Source organism: Pyrgilauda ruficollis, unplaced genomic scaffold (assembly GCF_017590135.1).
Source record: "Pyrgilauda ruficollis isolate IOZ18807 unplaced genomic scaffold, ASM1759013v1 scaffold21, whole genome shotgun sequence".
NCBI classification, from domain to species: Eukaryota; Metazoa; Chordata; class Aves; order Passeriformes; family Passeridae; genus Pyrgilauda; species Pyrgilauda ruficollis.
In genome coordinates this window covers 6718109-6733525 of record NW_024520318.1, presented here as the reverse complement: position 1 = coordinate 6733525, position 15417 = coordinate 6718109, and the positions used below count along the sequence as shown (strand labels likewise).

The window sequence follows — 15417 nt, the reverse complement described above, 5'->3', positions numbered from 1 at the left end:
CCTAAAGAAATTGGTCAGTACAATGCTGGTAGGATTGAGGCCAAGTCTTGATCCTGCTGTTATGGCAAACAGCAGCAAAACTCTCCACAACCTCCAAGATAGCAGAGAAAATCCTTAGATAACACCAGTATGTGTAGCTGCTCACAAATGTGTGTATAAACACTCTGTTTTCATTTTCCCTGGCTGCATGAATGGGGAGCAGGGCTGGGGCAGTCAATCCCTGATGAATGGATTGATTCAGCTACAATCAAACACATTTTGCTCAGGGTGAATGTGTCAATCAAAGAAGGCAGAGAAATTTTTAGGAGGTGATTTTCAGTTGCTGATATTTTAAATATTTTTCCTGAACAGCGAAAGATAAAAAGTGTTGTTAGATGTGTTGATCTGTGGTCAGGATTTCAATTTCCAGAGTAGCTACTGGAATGTGTTAAAGTGGGACAAATAGCACATTTCCTATGAACAACATTAGAAGAAAAATCGAGCTCAGAGGGATAAAAAAAGAAATCCAACTGCACAGATCACAGAGAAAGATGCTCTGTGGGGGTTGGACAGTTTCACCAGTACAAACCTAAAGTTTCTTGCAGCTGTCTGTTATTTTGAGCCGCCACTTAAAGGAAAATTCCATGTAAGACAGTGTAATCACTGCATCTAATCACCATCTATAGGTTGTTAAATAAAAATAATTAGAAAAATAAAAAGCTTACCCCTCACTCTCTCCCACTGAGCAGAGATGTCAAAACAGCTACCAAAAATGTTAAGAGTGCTTTATCAATTCATTGTTTACACATATATTCCTGTTTATCTGTCAGGTGTTTCATAACTGATTCCTGCAGCTTTCTCTAAGGATGGGTCTGCCTGGGAATGTCACTTTGGCTAAGTGGGCTGCTGTGTGCATATCTGCTGACAACAGTTTGCTCTTTTGCTTTGACAGAGATGTGTGATGACAGCTCTTTATTGATAAGGCAGAGCAGAAGGTGCAGTGCAATTGAATCTGGGAAGTGATAAGAGAGAAGGGAGGCAGCTTTGAGAAGAGGATGTAAAGCAAAGGCATATGTGCTTAAGTTTTGCTTGATGCCCTGCCATCACACAAGTTCTTCTAGGATATCCTTTGTGCTGGGGTGTAGGATAACCAGTGCTTGTGCAGAGGAATTAGCTGTTCAGGGACTTTATTTTTACAACTTTGGAATTACCAAAAAAAAGTATTTCTCAGAGTCAGAATGACAAGGGGTATTTGATTCTCATGGCAATTCACTAAACATGGGTAACACAGGAATCATTAGGAAAACCTTATGCAAGTCCAAGCCTCTCCAAAAAGAACAAACTAAGTAGGTAGCTTTTGGTTTATCCTGGGATGCACTGCTCAAAACTACATTTATCTGCTGACATATTTCCACGCCCATGGGACTGGCAGGAGCTGTGTGTGTAACCTTGAGACAACTCACCTGGCAGGCTCAGCCCCCAGCCCAGCCCAGCTCTGCTGTACAGGACAAGGGCTGCAAAGCCTGTCCAAAGAGGTGCACAGCCTGCAGAGATGATCCCAGCTGGCCTCTCTGTTGTAGCTAGCCTATGGCCAGTCAAGCATGTGCCACTGACAGAGGCTAAAGCAGGGCAGATGACAGGGGACAGGGGCACATCTCACACAGTTCTGGGCTGGTCAGTGTGGAGAGTGGCTGGAGACTGAGCTCACCTCACTCTAACAAGTCAGGCCCAGCAACACTTGGGACTTCTGGGCACTTCTTTAGGATCCTGGGTTTATCGTCCTCCTTTAGCCCCCTCTGCCAAGCACTGTCAGTGCAGCAGACAGGATTAGATACAGCTTTGAGCTGACCTCCTCTTGGCTTTCCTTAAATATTCAGGACAAGTTTGTATATTTGCCTGAAACAGCAAGAGGAAACATGCGAGGAGGCTGCAGCATATTAACAACCTGAATAGAAAATTCATCTACTTGTGCTTCTAACCAAGCATGAGGTGGGATAAATAAGGCGGGTGCTGAACAGTAGCAGATTGAGCCTGAGAGTGAGAGACAGCAAATCTGCGTCCTGTTCTCAGCACTCCCTGGGAGCTCGACCAAGTCAAAGCCTCCTGCCATCCCTGACTTGCCCAGGTGTGCAAGGAAGGAAGGAAGATGGGAAACTGCATTCCTGGGATGCAGGATACTGGGAGCAGGGGGGAATCACTGCCTCACACTGCAGAGGCCAGGTCACCCCTCCCCTGGGCAGGAAGGTGACACAAACACAAGGCTGCTCAGATCTAGGGAAGCAGTTTCACACAGAAACTCCTGATTTCAGCAGAGGAGAGACTCAGGCATTTCAGGATGCTGTAGAGCATCTATGAGGTGAGGCCCAATTAGAGTCCTGCAATGGTGTATCACCATGCCCCACTCCTGTTTCCCTTTCTTGTTACTCCTCTCTTTTTCCAGAGGTGATTTATCACTGCCAGGCAACTGATTCCAAGTTTTTGAACTTTTTTTTTTTTCTATTTTATATTTTGTACAATTAAAAAAAAAAAAGTTTTCCTAACCCCAGCTTGGGACTGTCCTTGTGTTCTACAAAGGTTTAGGAATAGTTATGACCTGATCCATCAATCTGCTGAACCCTGTAAGCCTGGACTCTGCACAAGAGTGCTCAGTTCACACGCAGGTATTCCAGGAGAGGGCTGGCTCTGGCACCACTGCACGTGCTGACCAGGCACTGGAATCACAGGGGCTGTTGAGGGAGTGAGGCTTTGCCATGAAGGCAAAAGGCTCATTGCTGTCTGACCTCTTTAAACTGGAATGACCACAGGAGCCTTGTGGCCACAGACTGCTTTCTGTCAGCTTGAAGAACCAGCCTGACTTTTAGGCACGCATGTAAACATACCTGTATCTAGTGGTGTTTTCTTATGATCTGATAAATCACAGCACTTGTAAAATACCGAGGGGGAGGTTCAAATGACACAAAACCTCATGTGACAATATTGCATGCAACTGCATTAACCAGTAACCACTATGCAATATTAACCCCCAGCATGCAGCAGTGCTACCTGAGCATGTGTTTAGAGAATGCATGCAGAAGGCTCACTCATAGGGTATTCTTAAACTATTGATTCATGTCATCTGTGGAACATTTTACAAGTCCTTTGCATCTGCCAGACTCAAATCTGAGTTGTTCATATATCTGGAACAGCCTAGACCAAATGCAGAGCCCTTTTAAAATCCCATCCTTAGAATTCACTTTGTGTTGTGGGTTTCATGTTTGCTCCAAGTGTTTGATTAATAACAGACATCTGTATATCAGCTTTTGTAGACATGTTTTAGTACCCCCTCAAGAATTAAAAAGCTACATCTGCACAGCTTTCACAGTGAAGCTGGGTTGTTTGGATTTTCACATTTTCATCTCTAGTCTCAACTCCAGAACAGCCAGGTATCCCAGGAATATCCACAGAGCAGAGACCTCCATGGCAGAAATAACAACTGCTGTCCTCACTGGCACAGCCAGAGCCTGAGGCCTAAATCATTGACTGCTGGAGCCAGTGAGAAATGGAGCAGAGCATAAATTGGTTGTAGATCTCTTTTGCCCAAACATGCATCTGCAAAACGAGACATATTAGTTATTTTCGCATGAATTACCTGCACAGTTGAAAAAAATGTGATTTCTGGTCACCAGTGTTGTCAGCTTAGCAGTCTGTACAGTGAATCTATGTAATAAATGTTAATAATATACCAATTATTCACAAAAATGGTAAGACAAAATGCACTGCACGTTGTGAAAAAAAAATGGTGGATATGCAATACAGTATTATCTACTATTCAAACCTTACCTAGGCTAGAATCAGATTCCTTCATTATGGTTCTACTGATTTTTGGACTGGTGAAATAAATCAGAGAACAGGAGTGCCATGCATGAAGCGGTCACTGACACTTTGAACAAACGTAGGAAAAATGAAAAACAGGCATGTCAGAGAATCCATGGGAAGTTTCAGAGCCTCAGCCCACAAAGTAACAGGCATTAGGCAAGGTAAAGAGACAGAAGGAATCTAAATTTTCCTAAAATATGCTGTAACTTTACAAATGCTTGCAATATGTGACAACCCATTGAGCAAGCTTGCATGGTCAAGACTTGATGTGCTTTGATCTCTTTTCCCCTTCTACATTTACAGAATGCCATCGACATTGGCTGAACCTTTAATTTAAATAGCCTTTTTAATATCAGTAAGCTATTGTAAATTCAGAAAAATGAAAAAAATTTATAAATATATTTTATATATCAGAGTATAACATATCTAGAGTAAAATAAAACTATATAGTTTTGAGAGGCATTCTGTGTGGCTTCTTCTATATGCTGTAAACTGTTTGAAAACCTTTGCAATCTTGCATCAGTTCTTTTGGCTTTATTTTTAAGCCAACATAGAGGAAGGAAGTGATCCCAGGGTTGGCAGATACTTTCACCTGGGCCATCTGAAGAGCCCTGCTGCTGCACACCCTTGCAGAATTCCCTGGACTCCTGGTGTCCACGGGGAAGTGCAGGGCAGGGCTGGGCAGCGCTGCCCAGGTGGGAGCTCAGCCCCACACCTGAATGTTTACATTCCCTTACAAAGGCTCACACTGACCCAGATTCAGAATCTGAATGTAAGAACATACGGGGTACAAGGTCAGTTTCTTACTACAGGTAACTCTGCCTCTGTATGCTTAGTGCATTATCAGCTGTGTGTAATATTAAACACAGACCTAGAGTTTACTGATGCTTTAATTTGGTGTTTCCCTGCACTGCTGTTTAAAATAACCTATTTCCTCAAAAAAGAATGATGTGCATACTGGATGTGTTAAATTTATTAAGGTCATAGATGACTATTTGCAAAGCACCACACTTAATGTAGTATTTTTGTACTGTAATGGAAGCATGCCTTCCTTGGGTTCTTTTCCACATATTAAATTGTATTTATTAATTGTATTTATAACTGTGCAATTTTTAAATATGTTTTAAAAATAAACTTTGTCTGTGGCTTCAAATATTTCAAAATCTCTTTTCAACTTGAAAGAGTCTTGATTTCAATTACTTAAACTGAAAGGAGGGATCTAATTCTCCAACTGAAAGGATTTTTTCAGTGAGATATTCTATCCTATTGTTTACCAATTGAACATGCTTCTTTGGTTAAAAGTTAAGTCCAGAATATGCTTTTGTTCTCATTTTTTCTAAATTCATTGTTTCTCTGAGGCACAGTTATTTTTAGAATTTATTTTTATTTCAACATGTCGGTCAGTTATACTTACAACTGGAATTTATACCAGCTGAGGCCTGGCCCAAAGGGTTCTGCACATACAGCCCATATGAGGAAAATGGGAAAAAAATAGATAAGGATTTTCCTGAAGACCGTGCAATAATTAAAACAGAAGTAATAATATCAGAAACCAAACTTTATGAAAAGCAAAGCCAACATGCAGTGACTGAAACCACTACTCAAGCAATTTCCCACATACCACCACAGGAGTTGGCTCTCAGCATTTTCCAGTTCTGTCCTTCATGGGATGAGGTGAAAGTGCTGACAAGGCTGATGTCATTCCTACTCTGTGCTTTTGCTGTGAGACATCAACACAAGCACAGGCACGAGGGATAAAAATTCCTGTGTGCTGCTGTGGACAGAAAAGCTGACAGCACAGACATGGGAAAAGCAGGACTCTCTCCATGGACATGGGGGCTGCTCCAGGAAAACAAACAGAACACACAGCCATGGTTTGCCTGCAGAAGGAAAGTTCTGTCAGAAAAAACAACTGGGTAAAACCTATGGCTTTAACCAGAACATTCCACCAAGGAATAAAGGGGAACAGACACAAAAACCACACTAACCCTTAGGTCAGGACAAAATTAACTGTGAGCTCTTGCCACTGGTGTGTTTTGCTGGGAGATGTTAAAGCTAGTTTAGTTCTTTTTGATCAAATGCACTGACAAAGCAGCAGGAGGAAAATCCTTTGGTTATGTGCTCCAGATCAGGAGCACAGCACTGCTGTCCTAAAAGACAGTGGGAGAAAAGCACCAGTACCAAATCCACGCAAAAAACTGCTAAAAATCACTGCTAAAGACATCTGAAAACATAATCACCCACTCCAAGCAGCTGTCAGTCGTGCAGTAACTGTTTTCAATAATTGTACAGCATTTGTCTTCCACCACGGCTGTCAGTGCTGCCCTTCTTTGGGTTAGGCTTGGACACCTGGGGGACACAAAGGCGCAACTTCCCACGGCAGTGAGGGGGAGCAGAGGGTGGCAACTTGTCAGTTATCCAACACTGCCTCCCACACAGTCTGCAAAAGCTAGCAGGCACAAATCCTATACAGGAAATCCCTGGAAATTCTGAGCAGAGCTGGTTAGCTTCTACAGGGAGCCACTCTCCCACCTCTTCCAGTTGCCACAAGTGGTGTGAGCAGCGTGGCTTGAGTTGCCATGGTCACAAAGGACATCTGTGATAGAAGAAAAACCAAAACAGATCATTTAGTTTAGACTTCCGAAGCTGAACCATCTCTACATTTCTTATCACTCAACATGGCACATGTCCTCTAATTCCATGTCAAGAAGTGTCACTGAGCCCAGCAGATTTACCTCTTACCTCTCCTCCAGTTGCTGGTCCTGTGATCCTATAAAAAGTTGTCACCCCTCAGTCTTCTTTTTCAGCCTATTGCATCTACCAGAGTCCCAAAAGTCACATTTCTGTGTAAAATCCTTACACGTGAGGAAAACAGTCTTCTCCTTTACTGAGCAGCAGAAGAAATTTCTGAGTATGAGGAATTATAGGCCATGATAAAGCAGAAATTTGGAGTGAAATGACAGCACTATTCCACACAAACAGTGCCAACTCTTGCAATCAAAGAACACCAACAGGCCTAATAGTTAAAAACAAACAAACCAATCTAACTTAAAACTTGTTTTATAATTTTTGCCATGTTGTATATTCACGCAGGGCTTGGAGATTTTACTTTTTTTTTTTTTTAATCCACAGAAATGCCAGGAGTCACAAGAAATCAAGACTCTCACGAACCTCTGTTCCCTATGCAGGGTTTTTTTAAGTAAAACACCAAATGTGAACACAAAGAGTGAGAGGCAGCATCAAAACAAATTCTGTCTATTCCTCTTCAGTTCAGACAGGAATAAAGAAGCAAGAATCCACACAGTCACCAGATGTGAGAATATTTCTTTTTAATTTAAAACAGTTGCAACAACGTCATTCACAGCCTTTCTCATCTCAGACAAATACTCTCCAGAAAGGTAACAGTGCTTCAAGCAAACAACTCTGAATGGTGCAAAGTAAACCAGGACAGACACTTCCAGGATACAACAGTAAAACCACTGAAGACTGAGTAGAAATCAGACACCAATCTCAGCCATTAAGGTAGGAAGGGTGACAGGGAAAACAATAAAATGTCCAGTTACATATTTTGCATAGACTTCCAATGCATGAGAACAGCAAAGAGGATAAAAATGGCTGCTGCCAGGATGGAGAACAAAAGGAATCAGTTGCAGAGGTTTCTAAAGAAATCTAATGAGCTCTGGATGCATCCACATTCTGAATGTGTTCTGTGACCTGGTGGAGGCTGTCTGAATCAAAGAATTGGGCTGATGTTGGTTTCTCTTACACCAAAGTCAATCAGAGGTAATGGCACTGAACCCAGTGGAGTTACAAGTGATTGGGAGTTCAGAAACATCTACACTTATTTTAAAACTACAGGTCTGAATAAATTAATTTTTATCCTAATTATATTTTATCTAGGAAGATTAAATAGGAGTTTGTGTCTACATGTGTTTTGGAGACAGGAGATTGTGACTCAAAATGAGGAGTCTACTGGATCCAGCATGCTGCTAGGAATGAGAGGAGAAGAGGAAATCAAGGAAAAGTTATTGAGTTTTTCTTCCCTCCTTTCTCCTAACCTAAATGTATCACACAAAAAAGTAAAAACAAGTCTGAGAAATAAGAGCATTATTTACTGCCAGGTCCTGGCTTGCTGTGATTCTCAGGTCAGATTGTCTCTAACAGCTCACAGTGATTTTTCTCCCTCCATTCTTTTTTGTCAAGAAGCTCCCAGATCACAGAGCCCCCAGCACCCAGACATAGGGAGTGTGCCCAGGCTGTGCCCTGGCACCATTCAGCACATTCACACTGCAGCAGGCACAGCCTGGCAGATCAGTCATCTCCTCAGTTCAGTCTGTTTGAGTGGGGCTTCTGCAATGCTGGAGTTTAAAAAAACCCAAAACTCACCAAAACTCCTCTCCCCCACATTAGGCTGAGGAGTCAGAAGTTTACATCCTGATCCTCCAGGTTCTTGATGTTCTTCACACAAAACCCATCACAAAAAGGAGACAAGCAGACACTTTAAAAAGGAGGGAGGCCACTGTTTTGGGAGAGAATAAAGTAATTCCTCAAAAGCCTGACTGAAGAACTTCTAATGTATTTTTAACTGATAAATTTTAGAAAACCTGAAATCCTTTCCCCTGAACTGCTCCCTGCACTCCTGACTAACTTTGGTTTGGGCAGGCAAAGCACAAAAGTGATGAACTGAAAAGAACTCCAGAACCTGAGCTGCTCCAATTTACCCACCACAGCCAGCCAAGGGCCCTCCCCTTCCAACCACATTTCCAGTTTATCACCCTCCAAATGTGCCTCCTGAGACCAGACAGCTCCACAGCCATCACAGCTCTGGCATGCACCAAACAGTAGGCAAGGTTCCAGCTCCATCCCTGATCCTACAAGACCAGCCATACTTCCAGCTGGGTAATGAACATGTGGGTTACTCAGCTGGCCTTTATTTACCCAAGATTTCTAAATAAAAAGGCAGCAGTCACCAGATCTTGGTGTTTCTAAATAGCCCTTTAAGTTCATGAGGCAAGAGGAAAGCTATTGTGTTGAACTTCTTTGGAATATACATGGGAATTGAAAATAAAAATGTTCAAAAATTAAAGGAAGGGGGATAAAAAGGCCTTTTCTCCTTTTTCTACTGCCAGAATGAAGAAACACACATATATACAGAAGTTTTGCTCTTTCACTTTAAATAGAAGATGTATCACTGCATAATTTGCTGATCCCATTTTCAAACCTGTCACTTTCTGGTGAAGTCCTCAAATATCCAAAATCTGGAAGAAGCAAAGAAATTACTGGCAGCTTTTATTCCATCCAGAACTGGTGGCTCAATAAGCACAAGGCAGCTGAATGTCACAGAGGCCACTCATTACTGTGCCAGGACACTGCACTAATTTGTCCATAAGAGCTCTAATGCAGGGAGCTCTCCCAGAAATTAGACACCTTTACACTCCGTAAAATTATTGCACTGGAATTTCTCTCACAATCTTTTAAGATAAAAACCTGATTAAAATACCAACAGTGTTTTTTGGCTCTGTGAGTGGCTTTATGACCAGAGCGACAATTATTTTTCCCCAGACAATGCAAAAACTAAAATTCCCTTCTCACAAAAAGATGTTTAATTTGGGTTCTCTTATGTAGTGTGTAGCTGCCTGAATTTTGCTATTAAAACTTGCAGGCACTAACAGCAGAGAAAATGTAATGACACCTCTCTGGCTCTCTTGCACATTGGAATTTTTTTTTTTTTTTTTTTTTTTTTGACTGCTGCAATTTATTTTGAGGGCTTGGTAACATTGTACAAGGCAAGTCCAGCAACAGTCTCTAAGCAGCGTCCAACACTGTGAACCTTTGGGTTTGTTCTTTTTTTGGAATCATGAAAGGTTCACACTCACCATTATAATTTTTCTAGAATGAGTATTTTCAAACATAATTTTAAAACCCACATGTGTATTCTCACCTGTGAAAAATACTTAAATAACACCAAAAAAAAAAAAAAGAGACAGAAAAGGGCAGCCCCTGCCTACCCAGGCCATCATCCCTGCCAGAGATATCAGACCCTGTTTAGAACGTGTCTGTTTAAGAGATCAGATTACTGATGCATTTGCAAGTTTAAAGAAAGTGTAAGTATCAGTTCAAGGGGGGTTTTATTGTGGTTTTTTGTTCTTGTTTGTTGTTGCTTTTTGGTTTGGTTTTTTAACGGAGGAAGAGAGGGGTAAATCAATAAATCAGAAAATTACTAAGCAATTTCCCTCACTCAAGTATGAAAGTCAATATTTAAGCAATCTTTAGCAGAAAGCAGGATTGAACTGCGAGTACTTTGTCAGGGAGTTGATTTCAGATATGAGTGGAATATGAGTTCTCTAGATACAAATTTCCCTGACATAAATATAATGGGACATTAAACCCTTCTTTACCTCCTCCATAAGAAAACAAAATTTAAATAACAGCCTTGCCTTTCCTGAGGGTGTGCATTTAATTTCATAGTCATAAAGTCTACTGCTTTTAGCCATCTGTAATCCTGAATCTGTTGGTAGAACTTAAAAAATAAACATTCAAGTGAAGATGAAGAAACCTCTATCTGGAAAAATAAAATTTCTCTTTGGCAAAAAATGAAGAGAGCACTGACAGGAGATTGCTCCTGTCTCCATTAGTCTCTTAGGCTTATGCCTGGAAAAGTCAAATCAAGATACTGTACCAGTGAATTCCAACAGATATAACTCCAGCTGACTTTTCTCACTGCACTGAAAATAATCTCTGAAAAAGGACATTCTGCTTTGAAGAACAGTCAGAAACCCCCTCCCTTCAAATGATTTCTCTGCATGATCTGGACTCTGGATGAAAACACAGGCTCCCAGTCACCAAAGACACAAATATTTGTTTGTGGTCTTCAAAGGACGCATGGGCAGGACAGGCAGGAGCTGGGCTGAACTGTTTTTGCTCAACACTGAAGCTTCCATATTCTCCACACACTAGCTGCAAACTCCACCAGAAATCCACATGGCCTGTAAGGTGTATAAATTTAAAACAATGTCCTATACAGCACCTATTAGAAATCTTCCGTCTAACACTTAAGGCGGCATCAAATGATTGTTTTTAAATACACTATAAACATCCCATGGTTTCCTTTGCTTTTTGGCAGTCCAAGGGTTAAGGGGTCTTTTGTTGGTTTTAGATTTTTATTGTACGCTTTTTTTGGGCAGGTTAAAAAGGCTTATGGCTTCTTAAGGCCAGGTGATAGATTTGAGGCCTAACTTGGTATCCTGTGGTAAAAATAAATGTAGCCCAGGTCTTTGGGAGGTCGTTCTGAGGCACAGACTCTAAGGTCGTTGTAGATCACCCATCTGAAAGGAAAACAAGATTGATTACATGCCATGAGTATAAAAATCACCACAGGTTTATCAGGGACCTCTCAGACCCAAACCTCAAAGAGTTTAAAATCTAAAATTAGGCATTGCAATGAGAACGAAGGATCAGAGAAGCAGCCAAACCAGCTGCCAGAGTCAGGAACTGAAAGGGAGGAGGGATGTGTCATTACAGCTCAAATGAAGGAAAATCAGGGATTCCCAATGTCAAATAATGGGAGCATACCAGAATCAGAGCCAAGATCAGCACCACAGTACCAGCAGCACTGGTATCAGCCCATGGCTCCATGGCTTTCTGTTGATGGGCAGCAAAAGAAAGTTGGGAAGAGCTCAGATAAACTCAGCCAGATACAGAACCAGTGCCCCAAACTGAACAGAGATTTGGAATGGCAAGCACAGGAGAGCCTATGGAACATTTCACCACAGACTTCACTGGGATCAGAACTGACTCATCACATCTCTGACAATTTTCTTTTTTTTGATGGGAAACCTACAGATGGTAACAGCCTGTGTTGTCTGCCATGAGCATGCCCTGCTCTGTACAGATGCTTCAAGTCAAACATTTGCTCAACCCATGTGTCTCTCCCAGCTGCACTCACCTTCCTTCCTTTCTGAGGTGACAAACGTAGTGGCCACTCATTGTGGATGTTCCCATGTGGCTGATGAACCCAAACAGCTCATACCCTGTTTTAAGAAATACAAATGGCACCCTGAGTCTTTCACTGCTACCACTGCAATATGACTCCAGGGGAAAACTTCTTTCTAGTACTGGAGAAGCAGCTAAGCACTCCCAAAACAGACCCTGCATCCCCAAATTCAGTTTCTGTTAACACTGCAGCATGTTCCCAACTTAACTGGTGGCTCAGATTCACTGTCAAACATCAAACCAATCCAAATCAAACTCACAGAGACCTGTGCACATACAGCAGGGCTGTGATCACAGCCCCTACTAGGAAAGAAAACAGCAGATTCATTCCCAGTTCACAGAAAGAACCACAGAAAGTGCCAAACAGGGAGTTCATTCTGCACACAAATTAGCTGTGTCTATACATGTGATCACAGATCTCTTATATATCAAAAAACACAGAAGTCTCTATTTCATAGCATAGAACAGAGGACAGGAAAGAAACTCTTCCTTTAACATAAGGACAATTTTTATGCTTGAAGTCTCTGGAGAGCTCAGCACTGGCTCTTGATCCCCACCCATTCATGCCATTCACCTGAATTACCACTAAAAATAAAAGGGCAACTTTTTTCAGGATATTGCATAAGGACACGGGCCTGGATTTTGCTGGAGAGGGCTTTTTGGAGCTATTTCACAGAATCATGTTTGTTATCAGGATTTCAGGCACTTACTAAAGGGTCTCAGTCTATAAAGGCTAAGTACGAGAAAAAATAATTATTCAAGCTTGGGGATTTTTTTTAACTTAGCAATAATCAATATTTCTCATGTCTCCAAAAGACTTAAGGTTGATATTTATAATCTTAATATAACAGTAGCAACCACAGACATAAAACACAAATTGTCTGGTAATTTTTTTTTTCTAGACCTTTACATTCAAAATCAGAGGTAGAAGTTTAGAACATACTACAGTTATTAAAACTCATCACTAAAGACCCTTCAAAAAACTTTCTGTGACATCCTTAGCACCACCACTGAGCTTTTGTACTCCAGTGCTGTGACACCTCCAGGAGGTGCTTCTCAACTTTGCCTGCTGTACATTAGCCCCATCTTGTGGTTTATTTAGCAGCAGTGTGACAGAGAATCTCAACCAAAAGAAAACAAAACATGCAGGACACCAACTGTACTTGTGGTATTGTGAATAAGGAACTTGGTTGAAGGGATTATCAAACTGCTCAGCAGACCACAGGAAGACAGAAATTCAAGTGGTCTGTAGCAGCAGTGTTGTCTTTAGGATGCTCAGCCTCTGAAGATTCAAACATTCTAGCTTTTCTTTGTCTTTTTATCTTATAGCAACAGAACAAAAGGTAAACCTAGGCCAGGAGAGACTTGTGTGCTGTGGTAGCAAGAAACTTAGAGCTTGGATTATTCAGTGAGTCCAAGCAGAGAGTTTTCTGAGCAAACACAGCCCACAGAACTCAGTGGCCCACAGAGCTGTATTCAGCCCTAGAAACAAAACTGCAAGTAAATTGTCTGGATCATGTCCAAAGAACCCACAATAACTACTTTCAAAACAGAAAGGAGCTCTATGAACAGGGTGGGTGTGACACAACAGAATGACAGCCAGGTCTAAGCTGAAGCAGAACTTACTTCCAGGGCCATCTTTGATCCTGGGTCCCTCTGACCCTGTCTCTGCAAGGATATTGGCATTAGCATTGTTCTCCATATCCATTGTGTCCAAAGCAGGGTCACTTTCTTCCTCAGGGTCAGGGTGGCTGAAGATCCACTCCAGTGCACGCTCCAAGTTGTTGTTCTGCCAGTCAAACAATCAAAAGAGCAGCCTTTAATACTCTCTAACTTCACACTGCCACTCATCAGCCTTTGAACAGAGTAAGGGTCATGTTTACAGCACTTAAAAATTGTAAGATACCTCTACCTCCCTGGAAAATAGTATTCAGCAAGCACTCTGCAAAACCTTGACATATGGAAAAGAAAAAAATCCCACAAGTAAGACCCACTGCCCCAGGCTCTTATCTTGCAGACACACAGTCTCCAGGCATCCAGGTTATTTTTCAACAGGTCGTAAAACCAGGTAAGTTTTCCTTACTGCCTCACTTTACTGCTGAAAGTGAAACACACAAAGCACTTTCCCCACTCCAGAGAAGACAGGCATCCCACACTTTGCCAGGATAGTTCCAGGCTCACCACCCACTAACTGGATTTTTGCACACATTTCAAAGGCATCTGAGCATCCACAAGCACAAAGCACAGAACATGAAACAAAACCCCAGTGCTACCAATAACCCATGAACTCACTGTTGCCTTCAGTGCCTGAATTGCCAGATTCCTTTGGAATCCCATGGAAATGATAATTGCAACCATCTCTTCAGGAGGCTGGTTATCTAACCCTACAGCTCCTAAAGCAGCTGCCCCACTGGAAGCAACTTCTCCAAATGCAGGTATGACCAATGGCTCAGCGAAGTCTGTAACAAACAAACATTCATCAGTTCCTTCTTTTGCCTCACTTAAATGGAAAGTCAACAACAAACACAAACAAACAACACACAGGACCTCAAAAGCAGTCCTGAAATCAATGTAAGTTCATTTCACTGGCATCTAAATTCAGACTTAGATGTGTGGAAAGCCTTAAAAACAACAAAATGAATGTGCACTTTACAAATTGTCTAGGTGCACGTGCTCATACTGAGCAGACTGGAATAACTCAGCACATTGCAGAAGTGAAACAACTGCAGGAAAGCAGCAAAGATTGGTATGGAAGCAATGATGGCATCAGGATAATAGACAACCCAGTGCACAGATGTAAAATGAACTGATTCCATATCTGAAAATGTCTGCTAAGCCCCAAGTGAAACTCATTCCCCCATTTACACAAGCAACACAAAAGCTCATGGTGAAGCGTGAACTCAACCAAATCTGGGGTTTCCTGGCAAGGGAGTGCTCAGGTGCACTCAGTGCTGAATCATGAGTCCAAACTTTGCACAGATGAAACACAGGAAGTGGAGAACATCTAGCAGCCCTGTCCATCACTAGACAGCCCAAGTATGGCATGAATGCTCCAGCCTGAGCTAGAGAAGGCTGATATGGAAGGAAAGCATCCAGACCACAGGATTCTTTGTACTTACACTTGGTCACAAGTCAGCTTCCCCCTTAGCAGCACGGACCTAGCCAAAGGGTGGAAACAGAGCTGGCCCACACCAGTGGTGAGGACAGGACTTCTGGTGTAGCTTAGTTTGTTGTCTTCTTCTAGGCAGAGGACACCACATAATGGTCAAGATCTGCACATCCCAGGAGCAGCTTAGGAAAATTCACTCACACCTCCAGGTTTCCCAGGTGGGGAAGGGGGGGGTCGTTGTTTCTCTGTCACACATTATAAAATTTCTACTGACTGCCAAAATCCACAACCAGGAGCTGAGTTTAACTTACACCCTCCAGTCACTGACCTGGTTCTTCCATGTGTGCAATGATCCAGTTGAAAGCAACTTCAGCACCCAGGTTGCCTGTATAGTACACAGCCTTCCGACATGCTTCCAAAGGAAAGCCCATCTCTGCCAGCTGCATAACTGAAGACTCATCAATATCTAGGGCTGCAAGAAA

The 15417-nt window shown here is 42.1% G+C and overlaps 1 protein-coding gene across 1 annotated transcript in view; it reads right to left on the bottom strand.

Annotated features, from left to right (window-relative positions):
- Nucleotides 1–7146: 7146 nt before the first annotated feature.
- USP13 (ubiquitin specific peptidase 13) overlaps nt 7147–15417 on the bottom strand; it is a 50608-nt gene continuing 42337 nt past the window's right edge. The window contains exons 17-21 of the mRNA XM_041467603.1: nt 15264–15407; nt 14119–14285; nt 13453–13615; nt 11780–11864; nt 7147–11159 (exon numbers count right to left, since the gene is read on the bottom strand). Coding sequence (XP_041323537.1) covers nt 11066–11159; nt 11780–11864; nt 13453–13615; nt 14119–14285; nt 15264–15407 — 653 coding nt within the window. The 3' untranslated portion in view covers nt 7147–11065. The remainder of the gene's footprint in view (nt 11160–11779; nt 11865–13452; nt 13616–14118; nt 14286–15263; nt 15408–15417) is intronic.